The sequence below is a fragment of the Syngnathus scovelli genome, chromosome 4 (genome assembly GCF_024217435.2).
Source record: "Syngnathus scovelli strain Florida chromosome 4, RoL_Ssco_1.2, whole genome shotgun sequence".
In the NCBI taxonomy this organism is placed as follows: domain Eukaryota; kingdom Metazoa; phylum Chordata; class Actinopteri; order Syngnathiformes; family Syngnathidae; genus Syngnathus; species Syngnathus scovelli.
In genome coordinates this window covers 1,394,222-1,414,815 of record NC_090850.1, presented here as the reverse complement: position 1 = coordinate 1,414,815, position 20,594 = coordinate 1,394,222, and the positions used below count along the sequence as shown (strand labels likewise).

Below are 20,594 nucleotides of genomic sequence, written 5' to 3'. Positions count from 1 at the left end.
TGCTGGTTATGGGCGATTTGGTGTGTGTGGGGGCTGTTGTCTTCCATCCCGTCTTTCGGCCTTGGCGATCATCTTTGGCCGAGTCCTTGGCTGGCTCTCTCTGGCATCTGCTGGTTTTATCTCCACGTGACCTTCCTGTGAACATTCTTCTCCAATCTTGGACATACACTGTCGTACCTCATTCTTTCAATGTCCATGATTTAGACAAAAACATCAGGCATGCATTACACAGTTCCTTAAGGGTCATTAAGCTATTTAGGCAATATATCAAAAGACATTTGTTATTTCAAAGTGCTCAGAAATATATATCAGATCATAAAGTTTATAAAAACCTTTCTCATTACCACTTATCAAAAATGTCTAGTTATGTCTTCTTTATTGATTTGGTGTGTAGGTATAATTATATGCTTAAAATGTTTCTTTTATTGATTTCATATGTGAATATACTTGTCTGCTTATGTACTTTATTCAATGAGGTTTGAGCACATCTGTTTTTGTAGCTAGGCAGGACTTTTTGTATTTTGACCCCATTCCTTCAGAGCTTTCACAACAGCTATCACTGTAACAGAGAGCATTAGAGAAGATACAACAATACAACAGAACACATAAAACATCGGCAATAATAACAACAACACCAGGGTGCTCTCCATCCCTGATGAGCCTGGCCTTTTGGCTTCACTGCACAAGAGACTGGAAAAGGTACAGCTTGTCTGCAATAAAGGTACAGCTTATCTTGGGGTCAGACAAGTTGGACTGAGTTGTGTACTGAGAGTGTTTGACGCCCCTGCCCTAAATCCTCCCGTTATTGAATTAACAATGGTTGAGGATGGCTGGTGTCATGATTCCAACACCTTTTGGCAAGATGTTTTACAAAAACTCGAAAAATAGAAAAAAATTTGGTTGAAATATAAAAACGAATCACCGGTGCAGAACAAGGTAAAATGTGCTGGAAATAGCCACAGATGGCTTGAATTCTGACACTGGTATGGCAACACTCTAAACAAAATTGGACTCTGTGTTTTTACAATACAATACCTTCACATGTAGTCAATGGTCGCGTTGAGATAAAAATTTCAATTTCTGAAACATTCCGAATAACCTGTTTACAGGACAATTAATAACTTGCTGAGGCATGGCCATTGTGACGAAAATGGATGTCATTTACACTGTTAATTTCCATGTCAATACAACACGTTAAATTCATATGAATCGTCACAGGAATAGAGCAGTGACATTTTTCTCCTCCCTTCAAAACTGTGGCTTTATTGGCGCCAGTTTTACTTAGGCAACACGCGTACTAAAGTTGGAACGATGCAGAGAAATTTCCTAGCTCCGCCATGATTGTTTTGCTCTGCTTGTGTATCTCCAGCAAATTGCATGCTTGATGCATGGACTTTCTGTACACATTGCCTTTTTCTCCGTAGAGATGAAAAATAATGTCAAAACACTGCAGAAAAACTAATTCAAATTAGACTCACTATGGTAAAAATGTTGACTTCGTGTATAACAAACACCAACATTCCTTGCGCATTTCCAAGCTCCGCCATGATTTTTTTTTGGTATGGCGCCATTGTGAGTGGCAGCCTCCCAGCAGTGTTCTCTCTTTTCCACTTTATCTCCTTCTTTTCTCCTTTCTCTTTCTATCTATTTGTCCATTCGGCGATGCCGGTGCCTTCTACCACCTCGGCGTGCGGTTCAGATCATACATTTTTTTTCCGAGGATGACTGCGCACATCGGTCGGGACCGGCGCGACTCAACGACAATCATCCTGCTCGTCCGGCTCCCGCGCCTTGGCCTCGCAGCCACGACCCCTGTGAGAGGTCCGCTCCCTCGTGCTCGTCCGAACCAACGACTTTTGCTGTGCCTGCCCCTTAGTGACCATCTGCCCAGAACGCTGCTCACACGTTTTCCTGTTTTGTGATGTTTCAACGATTCACAACCACGGTCCATTAGGCACCGTTGAACTTAACTGCCCTTACACCTGTTTATGGATCCCTGCTGACGTCACTTGCAGGTCAAATGACAGTAATCCCTTGCTACATCGCGGTTTCACTACATCACGGATTTTTGAATTTTGAAAATTTGCGAAGAAATTCACATATAAGTCGCTCCTGAGTATAAGTCGCCCCCCCACCCAAACTATGAAAAAAACCACGATTTATAGTCCGGAAATTACGGTAACTTTGAATTTCATGGCTGCAACACGTGCAGTAGATGTTGGGAAAGGGCATGTTTACCACTTCGTTACATCATCTTTCCTTTTAATAACACTCGATAAATGTTTTGGAAGAGAGGAGACTAATTCTCTTATCTTTTCATGTGGAATTCTTTCCCATTCTTGCTTGATGAACCGCTTCAGTTGTTCAACAGTCCGGGGTCTTCCCTGTTGTATTTTACGCTTCATAATGCGCCACACATTTTCAATGGGAGACAGGTCTGGACTGCAAGCGGGCCAGGGGAGAACCTGGACTCTTTTACTTTGAATCCACGCTGTTGTAACATGTGCAGAATGTGCCTTGGCATTATTTTGCTGAAATAAGTAGCAAGGTCCATGCCGCTTGGATGGCAGCATATGTTTCTCCAAAATCTGTATGTACTTTTCAACATTTAGTCAAAGTCAAAGTCAAAGTCAAAGTCTCCTTTATTGTCAATAGCTCCGCATGTCAAGACACACAAAGCGATCGAAATTACGTTTCTCACTATCCCAGGGTAACAAGACAGAGTTCACAACGCACATACAAGTAAACAACACAGGAAAAATAAAACAAGAAGATGAACAATAAGAGTGATAGCACGCTAGCCGCTCCCGATCCACAGCAGAGTCCGGAAAGATGACAGTCAACCAGGCCACTGTGAACACGAGCACACAGCAGGCACGCACTGTCCGGTTCGTGGATCTTATCAGGCGAACGCAACCCATCTTGTCGTCCCGCGAACGAACGCCATAAAACCCACTTCCGCCGATGTTGAGCAGAACATGCCCGCCGCACTAGTAGCACGACGTATCACACGAGACGAACATACATAAAATTGCCGGACATTTATGTAGGTCACCCATGCCATGGGAACTAATGCACCCACATACCATCACAGATGCTGGCTTTTGGATTTTGCTTTGATAACAGTCCGGATGGTCCGCTTCCTCTTTGGTCCGGAGGACACGACGTCCAGTGTTTCCAAAAACAATTTGAAAAGTGGACTTATCTGGATGTTGTTCATAAACGGCTTTTGCTTTGCATGGTAGTTTTAACCCGTGTTTACTGATGTAGTGACGAACTGTATTTACAGACAGTGTTTTTCTAAAGTTTTCCTGAGCCACTTTGGTGATATCCTTTACACACGGTTTTTAAGGCAGTGCCGTATGAGGGATTGAAGGTCCCGGTCATTCAGTCTTGGTTTTCGGCCGTGGCGCTTACATGCAGTGATTTCACCAGATTCTCTGAACCTTTTGATGATATTATGGACCGTAGATGTTGAAATCCCTAAATTCCTTGCAATTTTGCTTTGACAAATGTTGTTCTTAAACGGTTCAACTATTTTCTCACGCAGTTGTGGACAAAGTGGTGAAACTCCCCCCATTCTTGCTTGTGAATGACTTAGCATGTTTGGGGATGCTCCTTTTATACCCAATCATGGTACCTACCGGTTCCCAATTAGCCTGATCACATGTGGGATGTTCCAAATAGGTGTTTGATGAGCTTTTCTCAGCTTTCTCAGTATTTTTTGCCACCTTTCCCAACTTCTACTGGACATGTTGCAGCCATGAAATTCTAAGTTAATTATTATATGGCAAAAAACAATTAAGTTGATCAGTTTGAACATTAAATATGTTGTCTTTGTAGTGTATTCAATTGAATATGGGTTGAGAAGGATTTTCAAATCATTGTATTTTGTTTTTATTTACATTTTACACAATTTCCCAACTTCAACCAAATCCGGTTTGTACAATGGAGGATTACATATCGAAACGATTTTCAACTATGGATTTTCGGTTGAAGCAGGAGGTCATCAGTAAAGGAAGACCAACTCCGGAGTTAAAAGGTTTGATTCGGACAATGGGACTTCGGAACGGAGTGGTACGCATGAACGAAAACAAGTTTTTGATTTCATGTGCTTTATTGAGTGTTTTTATAATAATAATAATAATAATAGATCGGTTGCATATAGCACTTTTCTAAATACTCAAAGCCGCTTTACATAGAAAATTCACACACACACACACACACACACACACACACACACACACACACACACACACACACACACACACACACACACACACACACACACACACACACACACACACACACACACACACATACACACACTCAAAGAGTTAGGGGTTATATGCAGAGTTGAAGAGGTGGGTCTTGAGATGGTGTTTGAAGGAGTGCAGGGAGTCAGCATTATGGATGGTCAGTGGGAGAGAGTTCCAGAGAGTGGGGGCAGCAATGGCAAAGGCTCTGGTTTGGCAAAGGTTTGAGTTTTTGATTAAAAATGGCAGCGATGCCGCCACCTCTGCCCTCAATGCGTGGGCTGTCCAAGTAAGAGTATCCTGAAGGGGTGGTTTGATTTAGTGAGAAATCGTCCAGGGGCCGTTGGGGAGGTGATTGGGATTGTCAAGAGGTTGAAAAGGTTCACAGAGGACAAGTTCTGATGACGTGGGTTGGTGTGATGATGTAAGGAGGAAGTGTGGAAGCCGTTGTGTGAGCTGCGGTCAGCCCAAATTGTTAGAATGCAGTTTTCAGTATTTGAAGTGTAAATACATTTTCGGCGAGATCCGCGGTGGATGTAGGGGGGTCGGCGTAGAAGGGCAAGGTCTTGGAGTGCGGTAACCAACTCCCCGGAAGGAGGAAGCGCGGGAACGAGTCGGCGAAGCTCGGCGGGCGTGTAATGGAGTACCATGACGGACGTGGAGAAGTGGCGGATCCTGGAGATGAGTGGAGGCGTTAGCCGCAGCCGAAAGCCAGATGGTGAGAAGCGCGAGCGGCAACGACGTCGTCCTCGACGGCGTCGTTCGACCTCGACGGCGTCGTCGTCCTCGACGGCGTCGTCGTCCTCGTCGTCCTCGACGGCGTCGTCGTCCTCGTCGTCCTGCCCTGGGGGCAGGAAGCCGCGGCGCCGCCGGCTGGCGATGCGGGGCCGCCAAGGAGCCCACCACATCCAGGTCGCGTCGATGGCTCCCACGCCAAGCCTCACGGCACCAACAAGTCCAGCCAGCACACAGCAGACACAGATCACGCCGAGGTTTTTGAAACTGTAACCTCTATAGTGGGCCGTCAGAGCCTGCAAAGCCTTCTCTGCTGGCCTAAAAGTATCTGACTCACAGACTGATGTTAACTATATTTTGTCCATGAATACGTATTAAATCATTCCAAATGCTCTGTCCGCTACCTTTCATTGGTAGCCCACCGGTTGTGCTGCTTCCAGATGTGTATTTTCATATTTAAGCATTTAACCAATCACATTTCAGCCACTATTTGTTGACAGGGTCAAAGAGATCTGCCTGGAGGCCTTCACAATCAGTTCTGCGGGCCCTGTAGCATCAAATTAATGTTGATGAAACTGTTGCTTCAACCAATCAGATTTTGAGTTGGTGACACCAAGGCCCTCTTGCAAGCGTGCGGAAACGTCAGCATATTCACACACTTTGATTGGATAGTCAGAGAGTGTACTAGCCAGAGCTAGCAAACTGCATCTGTAGTGGGCTGCACAAGCAAAGAAATTGTTGTGTTGATTTAATAGCTGTTTTGTCAACCCACAATGGCTGAAGGAAGAGAAGAAATGCATTTGGTTGTGACCATCCCCATATCCACTGCTTCTGTTGAACGGACATTCTCAGCCCTAAAGCGAATTAAAACTTATGCCAGAAATATGACAGGGCAGGCTCGACTTTCAGCATTAGCTTCGATGACAATAGAAAAAGGACTTGTTGATGGAACTGAAACGCACCAATAATCTGCACAACAGAGCAATTGAAATCTTCTTGAGGAAAGAAAGGAGGATGGATTTTGTGTACAAATAGTCAGGATTTTTGGTGAGTAAAATGTTGTTAAATTCCTAATGAAGGCATAGGTGTGAAATGCACTGATATATATATATATATATATATATATATATATATATATATATATATATATATATATATATATATCAGTGGCATGCGGTGAGGTTCATGACTGGGGAGGCACTGACGTTTTGTCCGGCACCTAATCGTGTCACAAAAAAGGTTGGGGAACGCTGCTCTAGTGTGGCTTATTTATTATTTAATTTGAACTATCTTAATTAAAATCTCATATCAGCAGTCTTCACACATAATCAAGCATGCATTTATCAACCATGCGTGAGGACGCGTGCGCACCTGGCTGTCGCTTCTCACTGCTCCGATTTCGTCAGATTTCTACCTCGATCTCAAACCGGATTACCCGCCGAAATACCGATATATATATATATATATATATATATATATAACTTTCAATGTGTGTGCGCGTGCGTGTGCGTGCGTGTGTGTGTATGTATGTATATATGTACAGTGGACCCTCGGTTTTCGACCACAACCCGTTACAGAAGGCTGTTCGAGAAGTGAATTGTTCGAATTCCAAATCATGTTTTCCCATTACGAATAATGGAGAAAAATGTAATCCATTCCAAGCAAAAAAACGCCTTTTTTAAGCATTTTTTCGTTTGCGCATTTTTGTCCGATCGCGCAACTGCAGCGCACCATCGAACGCGCACCCGTAGCGCGTCGCCGACCGTGCAACTGCACCGCGCTGGTCGCATTATTGTGACAGAGCCGTCGCTGAAATTTAGAAAATATTTTTAAAGTCCTAATGGACTTTCCAAAATTGAAGTGGACCTCAGTGCGCAGGGAGCTTAATTTGGTCCGATCGCGCAACCGCAGCACGCCGGGCGCGCACTGTCGCATTGCTTTAGGAGCGTCTTTGGGTTTTAGGATGGCTTTACTGCTCCCACTTGCTTCCTTTGAAGGCATTATTAGAGTTGATGCAATCCTCAGAGTAACGAGAACGTGCTAACGAACGGAGTCAGTTGGCATGCGGGTCCTCTCGGCTTAGACAGACAGACAGACAGACAGACAGACAGACAGACAGACAGACAGACAGACAGACAGACAGACAGACAGACAGACAGACAGATAGATAGATAGATAGAGAGCGAGAGAGAGAGAGATACATACATACATACATACATACATACATACATACATACATACATACATACATACATACTGCAAAGGTAAAGGTGCAAAGCCCAAAACAATTACTAAAACAAGACTGGGTTTACATCAACTGAAGTCTCATTGTGCTTTCTTCACTCCTCTCAGCACACAGCACATTTTGATTACGCACGTGCCGTGTGACTGATTGTGGCCGGGATTCCAAATTGTCTTTCCCCGCATAAGCCTTGTTTAAAGTGTGTTTAGCTAGGTTTTATTTTGAAGTCTAAGAGAGAATACCTGGCAAACCGCTCAGTGGCCCCAGAATGAGCGCGTTCACAAAAATGTTCACAAAGCATAAATGCGCTACGTTCAGTTCACATTCGTCCAAAATATGATCAGGTTCATGAACTTTCATTCATTGAAGGCACTGGTCACATTAAATGAAATATAAATAATTTAAACACAACCAATTTTCAGTTCGAATTAACACTATTTCACTCCTCTTGTGCCCCTTTTAGGTTTTTGAAGTTAAACAAGGAAGTAATATTGTGGAAAAGATCCGACTGTTCATTCACAAAGTCACATCTCCATTGCACCCAAAAGTGGACACCAACAAGCCTAAAAGTGTGAAATCACTGTTACACCCATTTTCCAGAGAGAAGGCACACCTGTGAGTAAAATCTTCACCTGACTTAAAACACTGGTTGTATCCATAATAACTTTGTGTCAAACATCTCTCATACAGCCAACAATTGTAGTGCCATCTGCAAACGTCTGCATATATATATATATATATATATATATATATATATATATATATATATATATATATATATATATATATATATATATATAAATGAAATTGTTATTGTTGCCAAGAGTAAAAAGTGTCTAACATTAGATTTGTTATGGGGTTTCGTCTCTAGATTCGATCTGTCTGACAGAGATAATTTCTTTGACAGCAAGACAAGGAGCTCAATTGTAAGTATGATTATGATTAACTTCAAGGAGTGCAATATGAAGAGATGTATAATGTGTAATGTGTGTATTTCCTGTTTTGCCAGGTGTATGAATTGCTGAAAAGGACAAGATGTACCAGGGCCTTGTACTCATTGGGTAATAGATTTTCACATTACCCTAATTCTAAGGGATTTTTTTTCACGTTATTGTGTTATTTTGTATTATTCATGCAATGTAAATATCTGCTGCACACCTGACAAAAAAGACCCTCAGAAAGTATTACTGATAAGGTGGTGTGTTGACCAATTATAAAATATAACACAAGAAGAGCATGCAGTCAGTGAAAACAGAAGGGTATTCCAGCTATGAGGTTGCCTTAAAACATTCAACACATTTTAAATTGAGGAATTATGGCACGAAAGTTGCCCGCAAGCTAGCAGAAGGCAGGGAGCGTCCACATAATTACAGTACGTACAAATTTTACAAAAAAGTTTTTCCAATGTCTTAAAAGTAAGCCTGTTGCATTTTTTTGGACACAAGTTCTCCCGCCGTTGAAAACAGCCACTCACACGGCACAGATGAGGCTGGAGTGCAGAGTAGTGGGTCTTTGATTGTCCCAGTCTCTGACTTGGGGACTGCAAAAGATCAGATATTGTTTTAACAGATCCATCCCGTTGACAATGCGCTTCCTTTACCAGAGCTTTGGCGCGCTTACTTGATAGACTATACTGCTGCTCGTTCGGTCACGTGACTTTTTTAAAGCGATACGCGCACCCACTCAGGGCTTCACTCTATGAGCTCAACACGTGCGCCGACGCATCGGTGTCGCCTGACCCATCACTAGAATTTGGTAAGAATTTGGGGTGAAGGGGGTGAATATGGTAAGCATAAGGTGAACAAAGTGAATACAGTTGGAATGGGTTGAATCGGTTGAAAAATGTAGAAATTAGAAGGGAAAAAACAAATTTTGGAGAATTTGCCTCAATTTTAAATTTGAAATTTTGGAATTTTTGGTTAATGGGAAGTTGTGGAATAGGTAGGCAAAAGATGAAAAGTTCTAAAATCTGTGGAAAAATGTAGAAATTAGATGGGAAAAAACGAAATTTTGAAGAATTTGACGTGAATTTTAAATTTGAAAATTTGGAATTTTTGATAAGTGGGAAGTTGTGGAATAGGTAGGCAAAAGATGAACAGTTGAAAGTTGGAATGGGTTGAATCGGTTGAAAAATGTAGAAATTAGAGGAGAAAAAATGAAATTTTGTGAAATTTTGGGGAAATTTCAAAATTAAAAATTTGGGGTAAGTGGGATATTGTGGAATAGGTAGGCAAAAGATGAACTGTTGAAAGTTGGAGCGGGTTGAATCGGTGGGAAAATGTAGAAATTAGAAGGGAAAAACGAAATTTTGGAGAATTTGGCGTGAATTTCAAATTTGAAAATTTGGAATTTTTGGTAAGTGGGAAGTTGTGGAAAAGGTAGGCAAACGATGACCAGTTGAAAGTTGGAATGGGTTGAATCGTTTGAAAAATGTAGAAATTATAGGTGAAAAATGAAATTTTGTGAAATTTTGTGGAAATTTAAAACGTGAAAACGTGAAATTTGTGAATTTGGCAATTCTGGGAATGTCGAGAATCTTCTCGAATGTGATTCGAATGTGCTGAATGATGTGAATTTTAAACTGGAACGACGTAAATGTGAAATGTTGAATGTGCCATTAAGAATGAATGGGGAAACGTGTCGTAAATTTGCGAATTTTGCAAAAACGGAACATTTTCGGAATGAGAATAATGGAAGCGCTCATCTCGTGAATATTTTGAATACATAGAAAAGTGGAATGGAGTGAATCGGTTGAATTATGTGGAAGAAGAAGAAGGACAAAAAAGTGAGGAGAATAAAAAAGTATCCTTCACCTTCACACTAATAATGTGAGTACAGTAGGTTAACAGTAGAATAAAGAACTCACTGTCTAGCTCCCGTCACATTCTTTTTTTTGTTTACCGTAAGTCATGGCATGGATGCACCCTATAATGCGGTGCGCCCTATGCGTGGATTAAATACAAAATAGACTCCGCAATTGAGTCTGCACCTTTTCACCCAAACCGCCTTATGGTGCAGAAAATACAATACTTTGTCACCATTCATCACAATTTCATTTCATCCACTGAACACATGACTTGCTGATGAAGCAATTTTGCTTATCTAGTTCCGCCCCGATTTCAACCAGCAAATTGCTGCATCATGCACCTCAATAATTACACATTCTATATGTTTCTCTTGCTAGTGTGACATTCTAAGTTGTATACAGCAACAACATGGTGGTCCACATTTTTTTTTTTTTTTGGCCCAATAATCGGAATTCTTCAAAGTTCATGATCAGAATTCTTGAGAGTTCATAAGAGTTTTTATAATACACGTTTCTGAAATTGCAATGGAGTCTTTTTGTCTCGGGCTGCTTGGAATGTTAGCCATAATATAAGCAGATGATAACTCAGGGTACATTTCATCATACCAGTATTGACATGTCAACACTGGTATTGTTTTGACAATGAACTCTTCACTTTTTTTTAAGGCCTTCAGATGCAGATATTATTTCAGTGGGGAGATCTCCACACAGGGAGGCAACATGTTTATATTGTACATACGAAGAGGCGCTGATGGTAGGTGTACATGCACCTGATTTGTGTGCGGGCAGTGTTGGATCGATTCCCACTCAGTGATGGTGTGCATGTGGGTGTGGATGGTAGTTTTTTGCAGTTTTTGCAACTGGCTGGTGCAAAAGGTGGTTTAGGGTGTAGTCTTTTGCCTAATGTCAGCTCGAGCATCCCCCCCGCCCCCCCCCCCCCCCCCCCCCCCTCCGCAACAAGGGTTGTCTCTTTCACCAACCACCTGCTTTTTAGTGGATTGCCATATTGCTTGCCTATGGATGGAAATATTTTTAGAATTTGAAACAGAATGTAGATCAGGCGGCGGCTCGGTGGGGCACTGGGTAGCACGTCCGCCTCACAGTTAGGAGGGTGCGGGTTCGATTCCACCTCCGACCCTCCCTGTGTAGAGTTTGGATGTTCTCCCCGGGCCAGCGTGGGTTTTCTCCGGGCACTCCAGTTTCCTCCAACATCCCAAAAAACATGCTTGGTAGGCCGATTGAGCACTCCAAATTGTCCCTAGGTGTGAGTGCGAGTGCAAATGGTTGGTTGTCTCTGTGTGCCCTGCGATTGGCTGGCAACCGGTTCAGGGTGTCCCCCGCCTACTGCCCGTTGACGGCTGGGATAGGCTCTAGCACACCCGCGACCCCCGTGGGGACTAAGCGGTTCAGAAAATGGATGGATGGATGGATGGATGGATGGATGGATGGATGGATGGATGGATGGATGGATGGATGGATGGAGATCAGGCATCCCCCAAATCCGGCCCATGGGCCAAAACAGGCCTGTGCCTAAATTTAGACAGGCCCGAAGCATTGTGTCATAAAACCAATAATATGTGGCCCGCTTGCATGTCGCGGGGACCTGCGCGCCCCGGAGCGAGCCACAAAAGTGAAACGCGTACGAACGGGAACGCGCACATGAGTGAGCGCTCATGATCGAGTGCAAGTGAGTTCTTCCCTGTCCCTTCCCAGTTTATGCGCACACAGGTGTCTGTTTGCAAGATAATCAATGATTCAGATGATTCAGACACTTCCTCATTCAAATGTTCGCACCCCAAGAACTTAAGCGGCGCTAAGATCAGATCAGATCTGACACTGCACAGGGAAAATCAAAATAATCCACAGACTACTGGTGAGAGCTCCGTCTACTTGCTACTAACTCTACAAACCCCTTTACCATGGTCTGCAATCTATCTCGGGCCATGGTAAAGGGGTTGATCGGAAACCAGCTGATGGGGACAAGGACTGAGCGGATGAACACAATCTGTTCTTCAACAGATTTGTCTCCGCCACCTTCAACCCCAGCGCCAGCTCACCAACCCCCTCTCAACCTCTCGGAGTCACCCCATCACCCCAGTCTTCCAACACCCCCCTCTCCTTTACAGATCTTCAGGTGAGGAGTCACCTCAGAAAAATCAAGGCAGGGAAGGCCCCGGGCCTAGACGGCATCTGTCTGAGGCTGCTCAGGGACTGTGTGGCGTGGTCATGTACCTGTTCAACCTGAGCCTGAGCCTGAACAAAGTTCCAGCCTTGTGGATGACCTCCTGCGTGGTCCCCGTACCGGCCCCGGGCCTAGACGGCATCTGTCTGAGGCTGCTCAGGGACTGTGTGGCGTGGTCATGTACCTGTTCAACCTGAGCCTGAGCCTGAACAAAGTTCCAGCCTTGTGGATGACCTCCTGCGTGGTCCCCGTACCGGAGGTGCCGCGCCCCAAGGAGCCTACCCACTTCAGGCCTATTGCCTTGACTTCCCACCTGATGAAGACTATGGGATCATCCTGGGTCACCTGCGTTCACTGGTGGGAGCGCAGCTGGACCCCCTGCAGTTTGTTTACCGGCCTGGTGTTGGGGTGGATGATGCAGTGATTTATTTACTGCACAGAACACTGCTTCACCTGGAGACCATCGGGAGCACTGGGAGGATCATGTTCTTTGATTTCTCCAGCTCTTTTAACACCATCCAGCTGTTACTGCTCAGGGTGAAGATGGAGAAGGCGGGTGTGGACCAGCGCCTGGCTGCATGGACAACAGACTTCCTCACTGACAGGCCGCAACATGTGAGGTTACATCGCTGTGAGTCTGACGTGGTGCACTGCAGCACAGGTGTCCCCCAGGGTACGGTGCACTCTCCTTTCCTGTTCACCCTGTACACTTCGGACTTTACCCACGACACCGCACACTGCCACATCCAGAAGTTCTCCAATGACACGGCCATTGTTGGATATGTTTCGGAGGGGAACGATCTGGAATACAGGACGGCCATCAAGGACTTTGTCAGCTGGTGTGAGCTCAATCAGCTCCGGCTGAACACCGGCAAGACAAAGGAGATGATTGTGAGCTTCGGGAGGACAGCACCCCACTTCACTCTGGTGAACATCCAGGGATCGGACATTGAGGTAGTGGAGAACTACAAATTCCTGGGTGTTCGCCTTAACAACAAACTGGACTGGACTGATCACACCCACGCCCTGTACAAGAAGGGCCAGAGTCGCCTCCACCTGCTGAGGAGACTGAGGTCCTTCGGTGTGTGAAGGGCTCTCCTCAGGACCTTCCATGACTCTGTGGTGGCCTCTGCCATCCTCTGCACTGTGGTCTGCTGGGGTGGGGGCAGTATGGACCGGGACAGGGGAGACTGAATAAGATGGTCAGGAGAGCGAGGTCTGTCCTGTGTTGTCCCCTGGACTTTATTGAGGTTGTGGGTGAGAGGAGGACATTGATTAAGCTGAAATCCATCATGGACAACACCTCTCACCCCCTCCATAACACTGTGCGGTCCCTGAGTAGCTCCTTTAGCAGCAGACTATTACACCCATGGTGTAGGAAGGAATGGTTCCGCAGGTCCTTCATTCCCTCTGCTGTCAGACTTTACAACATGCGTGGCACCTGATATAAATTGTGTTTCGTCTCTACTAGCGGCACTTGTTTTTGTCCTTGTCTGTTATTTATCCTTTGTGAAATTTTGGCACTTGTTTTCTTGCACTCGTATGCGCTGCTGTGACAAGTAAATTTCCCCGCTGTGGGATGAATAAAGTTCTATCATCATCACCATCATCAAACACTACTGCGTGCCCGCGCCGCCAACTCACAGTGATCTCAAACAACAAAATTACTGTTATTATTTTGTGATTATGAAGTAGTTGTGTATGAAGGTAAAATAAAAAAATAAAACAGAGAATGATTTAATTTGAATAAAAAGTCTGGCATGATACAACCTGGCCTGTTTACTGCCGTCGAAACACCAATATTATCCTTCTCGTTAATACAACAATAACAATAATAAAACAAACTCAATACATGTAATATAAAAACATTCAACTGTCATAAAATCATTCATTTGTATTTAATTTATTATTATTTTAATCTTTAACTAGCCTGGTAATGCAATAGACAGTAGATTCTCATTTGCAGTATCAACCTATCTGTAGACAGCAAAGGATATCGTTACATATTTACAAGATCATTTACAATGGTAATGGGTCGAGGAATGTCAGTTCGTATTAGCTGACTAAAACATACATACATACTATACATTTTCATTTAAACAAATCTGGCCCTCTTTGCAAAACGTTTGGACACCCTTGATTTAGATGTTTGTTATTTTGACACCTCGATAATGTTGCACAGTAGTGGTACGGTTGAGGTTTGACTCTGGGGACATCACAGTACAAGGCTAAGATTTCAGAAACACGAAACAAAATCTTTCTTTGTTTAGACATTGCTGTCATTTTTGTTCAATTATATTAGGTGCTGTTGATCGGCTCTGGCTACACTACAAGGCTAGTGATATCAGAAACTTGAACTTGGCACTTGGTTGAATGATTATCATTTCATTTTATTCCTTTTTGTGTTTTTAATACAATATTGTCTTAAAACAGGATACACACATTTGCACATCAGCTGAACTGCTCTGCTGGTAGGTCAAACAAATCTGCAGCACAATTCCTACATGAACACCACTGGAACGGTTGTCTGTCATGTTTGTGTCTGAATTTCGCTGCAGATGTGTGTTGTGAAGATTTTGACCTACTGTATAGAAAAAATATCAAATTCTGGGACAGTTTCAAGAAATCTAATGTCAGCAAAATACAAGTAAAAAAATAGAACAGTTTGAATTAAAAAAAAAAAACTATTTTCTGAATTTAAAATGACTATACTTAAAATTGTAACCCCTCCAAAAAATACTCAAATTTCAGTTTCTATTTTGCTACAGGGTGGGCCAAATGTTTCCCTACCCATTGTTTTTTTTATCTAATTTTTTTGGGTTTCAGATACCAAAAATGTATGTCATTAAAAAATACTATGTTGGAAACATATGGTCCAATTTCTATCCTACATTTCCTTTTTCCTTTACTCGCTTGGATGCGAATTTGCATATTTGCTGATATTTAAAAAAAGGAGGGGGGCACATTGAAGCACATCAGCGTTTTTCTGAAGGATTTTGAACCTTTATAACAAAGAAAATCATTACCATGTAATGAAATAAAGCTGCATCCCGCAAGCCTGAATCATTGCTGCATTTTTAGATACCGTACTGGAAACTTTTACAAGGGTTATGCAGCACTTATGTATGTTTTACAAACTGAAATTCTGCCAGTAGAATAGTATTTTCTATGGGTATCCTGAATGTTCTGTTTATGATATTGATTTTCACAGGGTTCACCAGTCTGCTTGCCAATGGTGTTTATACAGCTGGTTATCCGCCTCATGATGTGAGTATCAACATCAATGCTCAAATAAGGCTTGAGAACATTTAAAGTACAATAATGAAGGCTCCATGAGTTGCATAATTTTGCAACTATTTTATGTGATATTTGCAACCTCAAACAAAAAACTGCTAAATTCTGTGTTGGTGTGCTTAAGATATTGAATTTACCAGTGTTTAAATGTTACAGGGGGAGATAGGAGTCAATGCCAAACCCAGTGACAGAAAGGTAACCAAAACTGACTAATGTAAATAATTTTAATCAGTTTAATTACTTGATACATGTTAGTTCAAATAAATATTAAAAACAGACAATGTAAGGAATATTTGCAAATTTGAGCTTGTTTCACCAGTCAATCTTTTCCGTAGATGTGCATACATACAAAGGACCTTGCTTTAGTAGACTGACACCCGTGCGCTCGGTGTGACTTAATTTTCGTGCCAGTGCAAGTTTGGTCTAATGTGTTAACGGGGTTCTGGGTATCATCTACACTAGTGGTCCCCGACCTTTTTTGCTTCGGATGTCGGACGAAATTTCGGTTGTCGAATCTCGCGAGATGAGCCGAGAGGACCCGCATGCCAACTGATTCCGTTCGTTATTACATTCTCGTTACTCTGAGGATTGCATCAACTCTAATCATGCCTCCAAGGGAAGCAAGTGTGAGCAGTAAAGCTGATCATGGATCAGTGGCCCAGTGGTAGAGTGTCCGTCCTGAGACTGGAAGGTTGTGGGTTCAAACCCTGGCCGGCTCATACCAAAGACTATAAAAATGGGACCCATTGCCTCCCTGCTTGGCACTCAGCATTAAGGGTTGGAATTGGGGGGTTAGATCACCAAATGATTCCCGAGCGCGGCACCGCTGCTGCTCACTGCTCCCCTCTCCCCCAGGGGATGGATCAAAATCACACGGGGATGGGTTAAATGCAGAGTACAAATTTCACCACACCCAGATGTGTGTGTGACGATCATTGGGACTTTAACTTTGACTTTTTAACAAAGAGGAAAGTAGTGCACAAAACGGTTGAATTTAAAAAATAATTAATCGCAAAATATGAGTCCGGTGTGCGTGTGTCAGAGTTGGCGCCAGAGTTTTGCATGGCAAAATTGACAATAAGCTCGATCCTGAAAAACAAAGACTTTGATACAATATGTATACTGTATTTTGTCTTTCATTAGAATTTCTGCATTTATTTATGTTTTTGTTTTTTGAAGTTAAGAAAACGTTTTTGCTGTTTACTTTCACATGATCTTTGAAATGTTGTCTTTCATTGGTAAAAGAAAAATGTTTTGATGTGTTTTTTTTCCCCTATTAGATTAAAACACACAAGCGAGTTGCTAAAGACGGCAATACATTCCCCATCCTAGCCTACTCTATTAATTCAGTTTATTATTTATATTATTTATTTATACATTACCTACTCACTTATTTATGCAGTTTATGGTGTAAAATAATGAAAAAATGCTTTAAAAAAGCGTTTTTGTTTTTGGTTTTTTTGCTTAGAACGGATGAAAAAAAATCATTTTTAATGGGAAAACACGATTCGGAATTCGAACGATTCACTTCTCGAACAGCCTTCTGGAACGGATTATGGTCGAAAACCGAGGCTCCACTGTAATACGTTTATATAAATAAATAATACATTTATAATAATTATATAAATACAAATAAAATAAATAAAATAATAGAAATAAAATGACATGACTGGCATAAAAACAAGTTCAAACGACTTAAAAATAAACCTCACCATTACGTTGAATTAGTGGGAGCACTGAGCTTGTTTCTCAGAAACGAGCCGGTCCCATCTAGGCGACACCCGAAGCGGTTAAGGTTTGTCTTTTAATGCAGGATGCTTGGTCTTCGTGTGCCGAAGCAGTTTTGAAGGCTTCTTTGCCTCGTTAGCTAGCCTATCGCCGCACCGGTGGCGATAAATCCATATTTTAAGTAGGACTCGAGAAATTTTCTTTTAAATGGAGCTTTCCTTTTCTTAGAAGTCGTAGCCTCTTCTTCTGTCTCCTCATTGGGCTTTTTTCCCTTTCCGAAGAAGCCTTCCAAACATCTGTTTCTTGCTCATTTTTGCTTGCTTCGCGGGCTCGACTGGGGAAACATGTCACGTGACCGGGACGAGCATCTTGACCTGAATTAATTGATCGTCGATAAAAAAAAAAAAAAAAATTCTGTGCGTCTTGGCGGCCCGGTACCAAGTGACCCACGGACTGGTACCAGTCCGCGGACTGGGGGTTGGGGATCCCTGATCTACACAACATCCCTTCATCCAGTCTCTTTCCTACAATCACTAGACCCACGAGAGTAACTTCGCAGAGTGCTGCTCTGATAGATAACATATTCACCAATATAATAGAAAACAGGATAACAAGCGGGTTATTAATTACTGATATTACTGACCACCTTCCAGTGTTCACAGTATATGACAATAACTTCAAATCTGAAATTGAGGTGTATAAACAACAAAGAAGAATTAGGACAGATGAGACAATTGCTACTCTAAAACATGAATTAATGGAACAGAACTGGGATGCAATATATAAAGAAAAAGATGTAAATAATGCATACCATAAATTGATGACTATATTCACTTCATTATATAATAAGCATTGTCCAATCAAGGAATATAATAAAAAAACTAAATATAAGAACAGTCCATGGTTGACGAAAGGCTTAAGAAATGCCTGTAAAAAGAAAAACTTACTCTATAGGAATTTCATAAAACAAAGAACAGAAGGCGCTGAAGATAAATATAAGAGATATAAGAATAAATTAACCAATATTATAAGATTAAGTAAGAAAGAATATTATAAGCATAAATTAGAGGATAACAAAAATAATATTAAGGGGATATGGACTCTCCTAAACCACATTATTAGAGAAGGTACCGAACAACACAAATTACCAAAATATTTTGTTATAAATGATACTGAAAATTATAATATGGAAGAAGTAGCAACCAGTTTTAATCAGTTCTTTGTAAATGTTGGGCCTCAAATTGTCAGGGTCGGTTGTGGAGCATGGAGCAGGACGACCAAGTGCAGCTTGGACCAGGGTTTATTGAAGCAACTCAAAATACAGACTCGGTAAACTGACATGACTTAAACAATAACTTGACTGACTGACCGGGACGTGAAACAAGAAGACAGCAGGACATGACGGCATCAAGACCGTACGCCAACACCGAACGACAGCAACCAAAACCAAAACCAATACCAATGATCCGACAGGGAGTGAGGGGCAGACAGGACTTTTATACACGACAGGTAACGAGAGGCAGGTGGGAACAATCACACTGATCATGGGCACACAGGAGGGGAGGGGCGAGCACACAGACAGAAACCAAGACAACAGACACATAGTGGAGCAGTTGGGGACGAGATGTGACAGAACCCCCCCCACAAGGGACGGCTCCCGACGTCCCAAAAAAAACAAACTAGGGGAACCAAACCGCACTCGGGCGGCGACTTGGGGAACCGAACCGCACTCGGGCGGCGACTTGGGGAACCGAACCGCACCACGCTCGGGCGGCGACTTGGGGAACCGAACCGCACTCGGGCGGCGACTTGGGGAACCGAACCGCACTCGGGCGGCGACTTGGGGAACCGAACCGCACTCGGCGGCGACTTGGGGAACCGAACCGCACTCGGGCGGCGACTTGGGGAACCGAACCGCACTCGCGCGGCGACTTGGGGAACCGAACCGCACTCGGGCGGCGACTTGGGGAACCGAACCGCACTCGGGCGGCGACTTGGGGAACCGAACCGCACCACACTCGGGCGGCGACTTGGGGAACCGAACCGCACTCGGGCGGCGACTTGGGGAACGGAACCGCGCTCGGGCGGCGACTTGGGAAACAGAACCGCGCTCGGGCGGCGACTTTGGGAACAGAACCGCGCTCGGGCGGCGACTTGGGGAACAGAACCGCGCTCGGGCGGCGACTTGGGGAACAGAACCGCGCTCGGGCGGCGACTTCGGGGACAGAACCGCACTCGGGCGGCGACTTTGGGGACAGAACCGCACTCGGGCGGCGACTTTGGGGACAGAACCGCACTCGGGCGGCGACTTCGGGGACAGAACCGCACTCGGGCGGCGACTTCGGGGAACAGAACCGCGCTCGGGCGGCGACTTGGGGAACAGAACCGCGCTCGGGCGGCGACTTGGGGAACTGAACCGCGCTCGGGCGGCGACTTGGGGACAGAACCGCAATCGGCGGAAACACAAACATGAACCGCTCTCGGGCGGCAACCCAAACATAGAACGCATTCGGATGGCGACTCTGGAAGTCCGTACAGTAATTGGCGGCGATTCTGGAAGTCTGTACCTCGATCGGCGGCAACTCTGACAGTCCGTACCGCGATCGGTGGCATTCGAAAGGCGGGGCTGTGCGCGGCGGCAAGAGCCCTCACGCGCCGCAGCAGTGGGAGTGGAGCCAGGGACGATCGCGGGTCCGACGCAGCTGGCTTGGATGTCTGGCGACGTTCGCGGGTCCTGCGACGCTGGGGTGGAGCCCGATGGCGGCCGTGAGTCTGATGACGCCGGGGGGCACTCCGATAGCGGCCGCGGGTCCGGCGTCGCGGCAACGAAGTCCGACGACGGTCGCAGAGCTGATGGCGCCGGGGGGGAATTCCGATGGCGGCCGTGAGTCTGATGACGCCGGGAGGCACTCCAACGGCGGCCGTGGGTCCGGTGTCGCGGCACCAGAGTCCGATCGCGGCCGCAAAGCCGCTGGCGCCAGAAGCACTCCGATGGCGGCCGCGGGTTCGGAGTCGCGGGAGCAAGTTCGACGGCAGCTGTGCCCACGGCGATGGAACCTGCTCAGACGTGGATCGGGCGTCGCAGCGGGAGCTGGTGGTGAAGGGTGGTCCAAGCGCTGGCCGCTGTGATGGTCGGATCATTCTGTCAGGGTCGGTTGTGGAGCATGGAGCAGCACGACCAAGTGCAGCTTGGACCAGGGTTTATTGAAGCAACTCAAAATACAGACTCGGTTAACTGACATGACTTAAACAATAACTTGACTGACTGACCGGGACGTGAAACAAGAAGACACCAGGACATGACGGCATCAAGACCGTACGCCAACACCGAACGACAGCAACCAAAACCAA

At 44.4% G+C, this 20,594-nt stretch overlaps 1 protein-coding gene across 13 annotated transcripts in view; it reads left to right on the top strand.

Annotated features, from left to right (window-relative positions):
* Nucleotides 1–20,594, top strand: part of ano1a (anoctamin 1, calcium activated chloride channel a) — a 199,174-nt gene that overhangs the window by 39,255 nt on the left and 139,325 nt on the right. For all 13 annotated transcript variants that reach the window (XR_011086715.1, XM_068650430.1, XM_068650431.1 and 10 more), the window contains 5 exons: nt 7,697–7,848; nt 8,105–8,159; nt 8,243–8,294; nt 15,433–15,488; nt 15,672–15,710. Coding sequence is in view for 12 of the 13 variants with exons in the window: in XM_068650430.1 (XP_068506531.1) it covers nt 7,697–7,848; nt 8,105–8,159; nt 8,243–8,294; nt 15,433–15,488; nt 15,672–15,710 (354 nt within the window). In the remaining variant the exon portion in view is untranslated. The remainder of the gene's footprint in view (nt 1–7,696; nt 7,849–8,104; nt 8,160–8,242; nt 8,295–15,432; nt 15,489–15,671; nt 15,711–20,594) is intronic.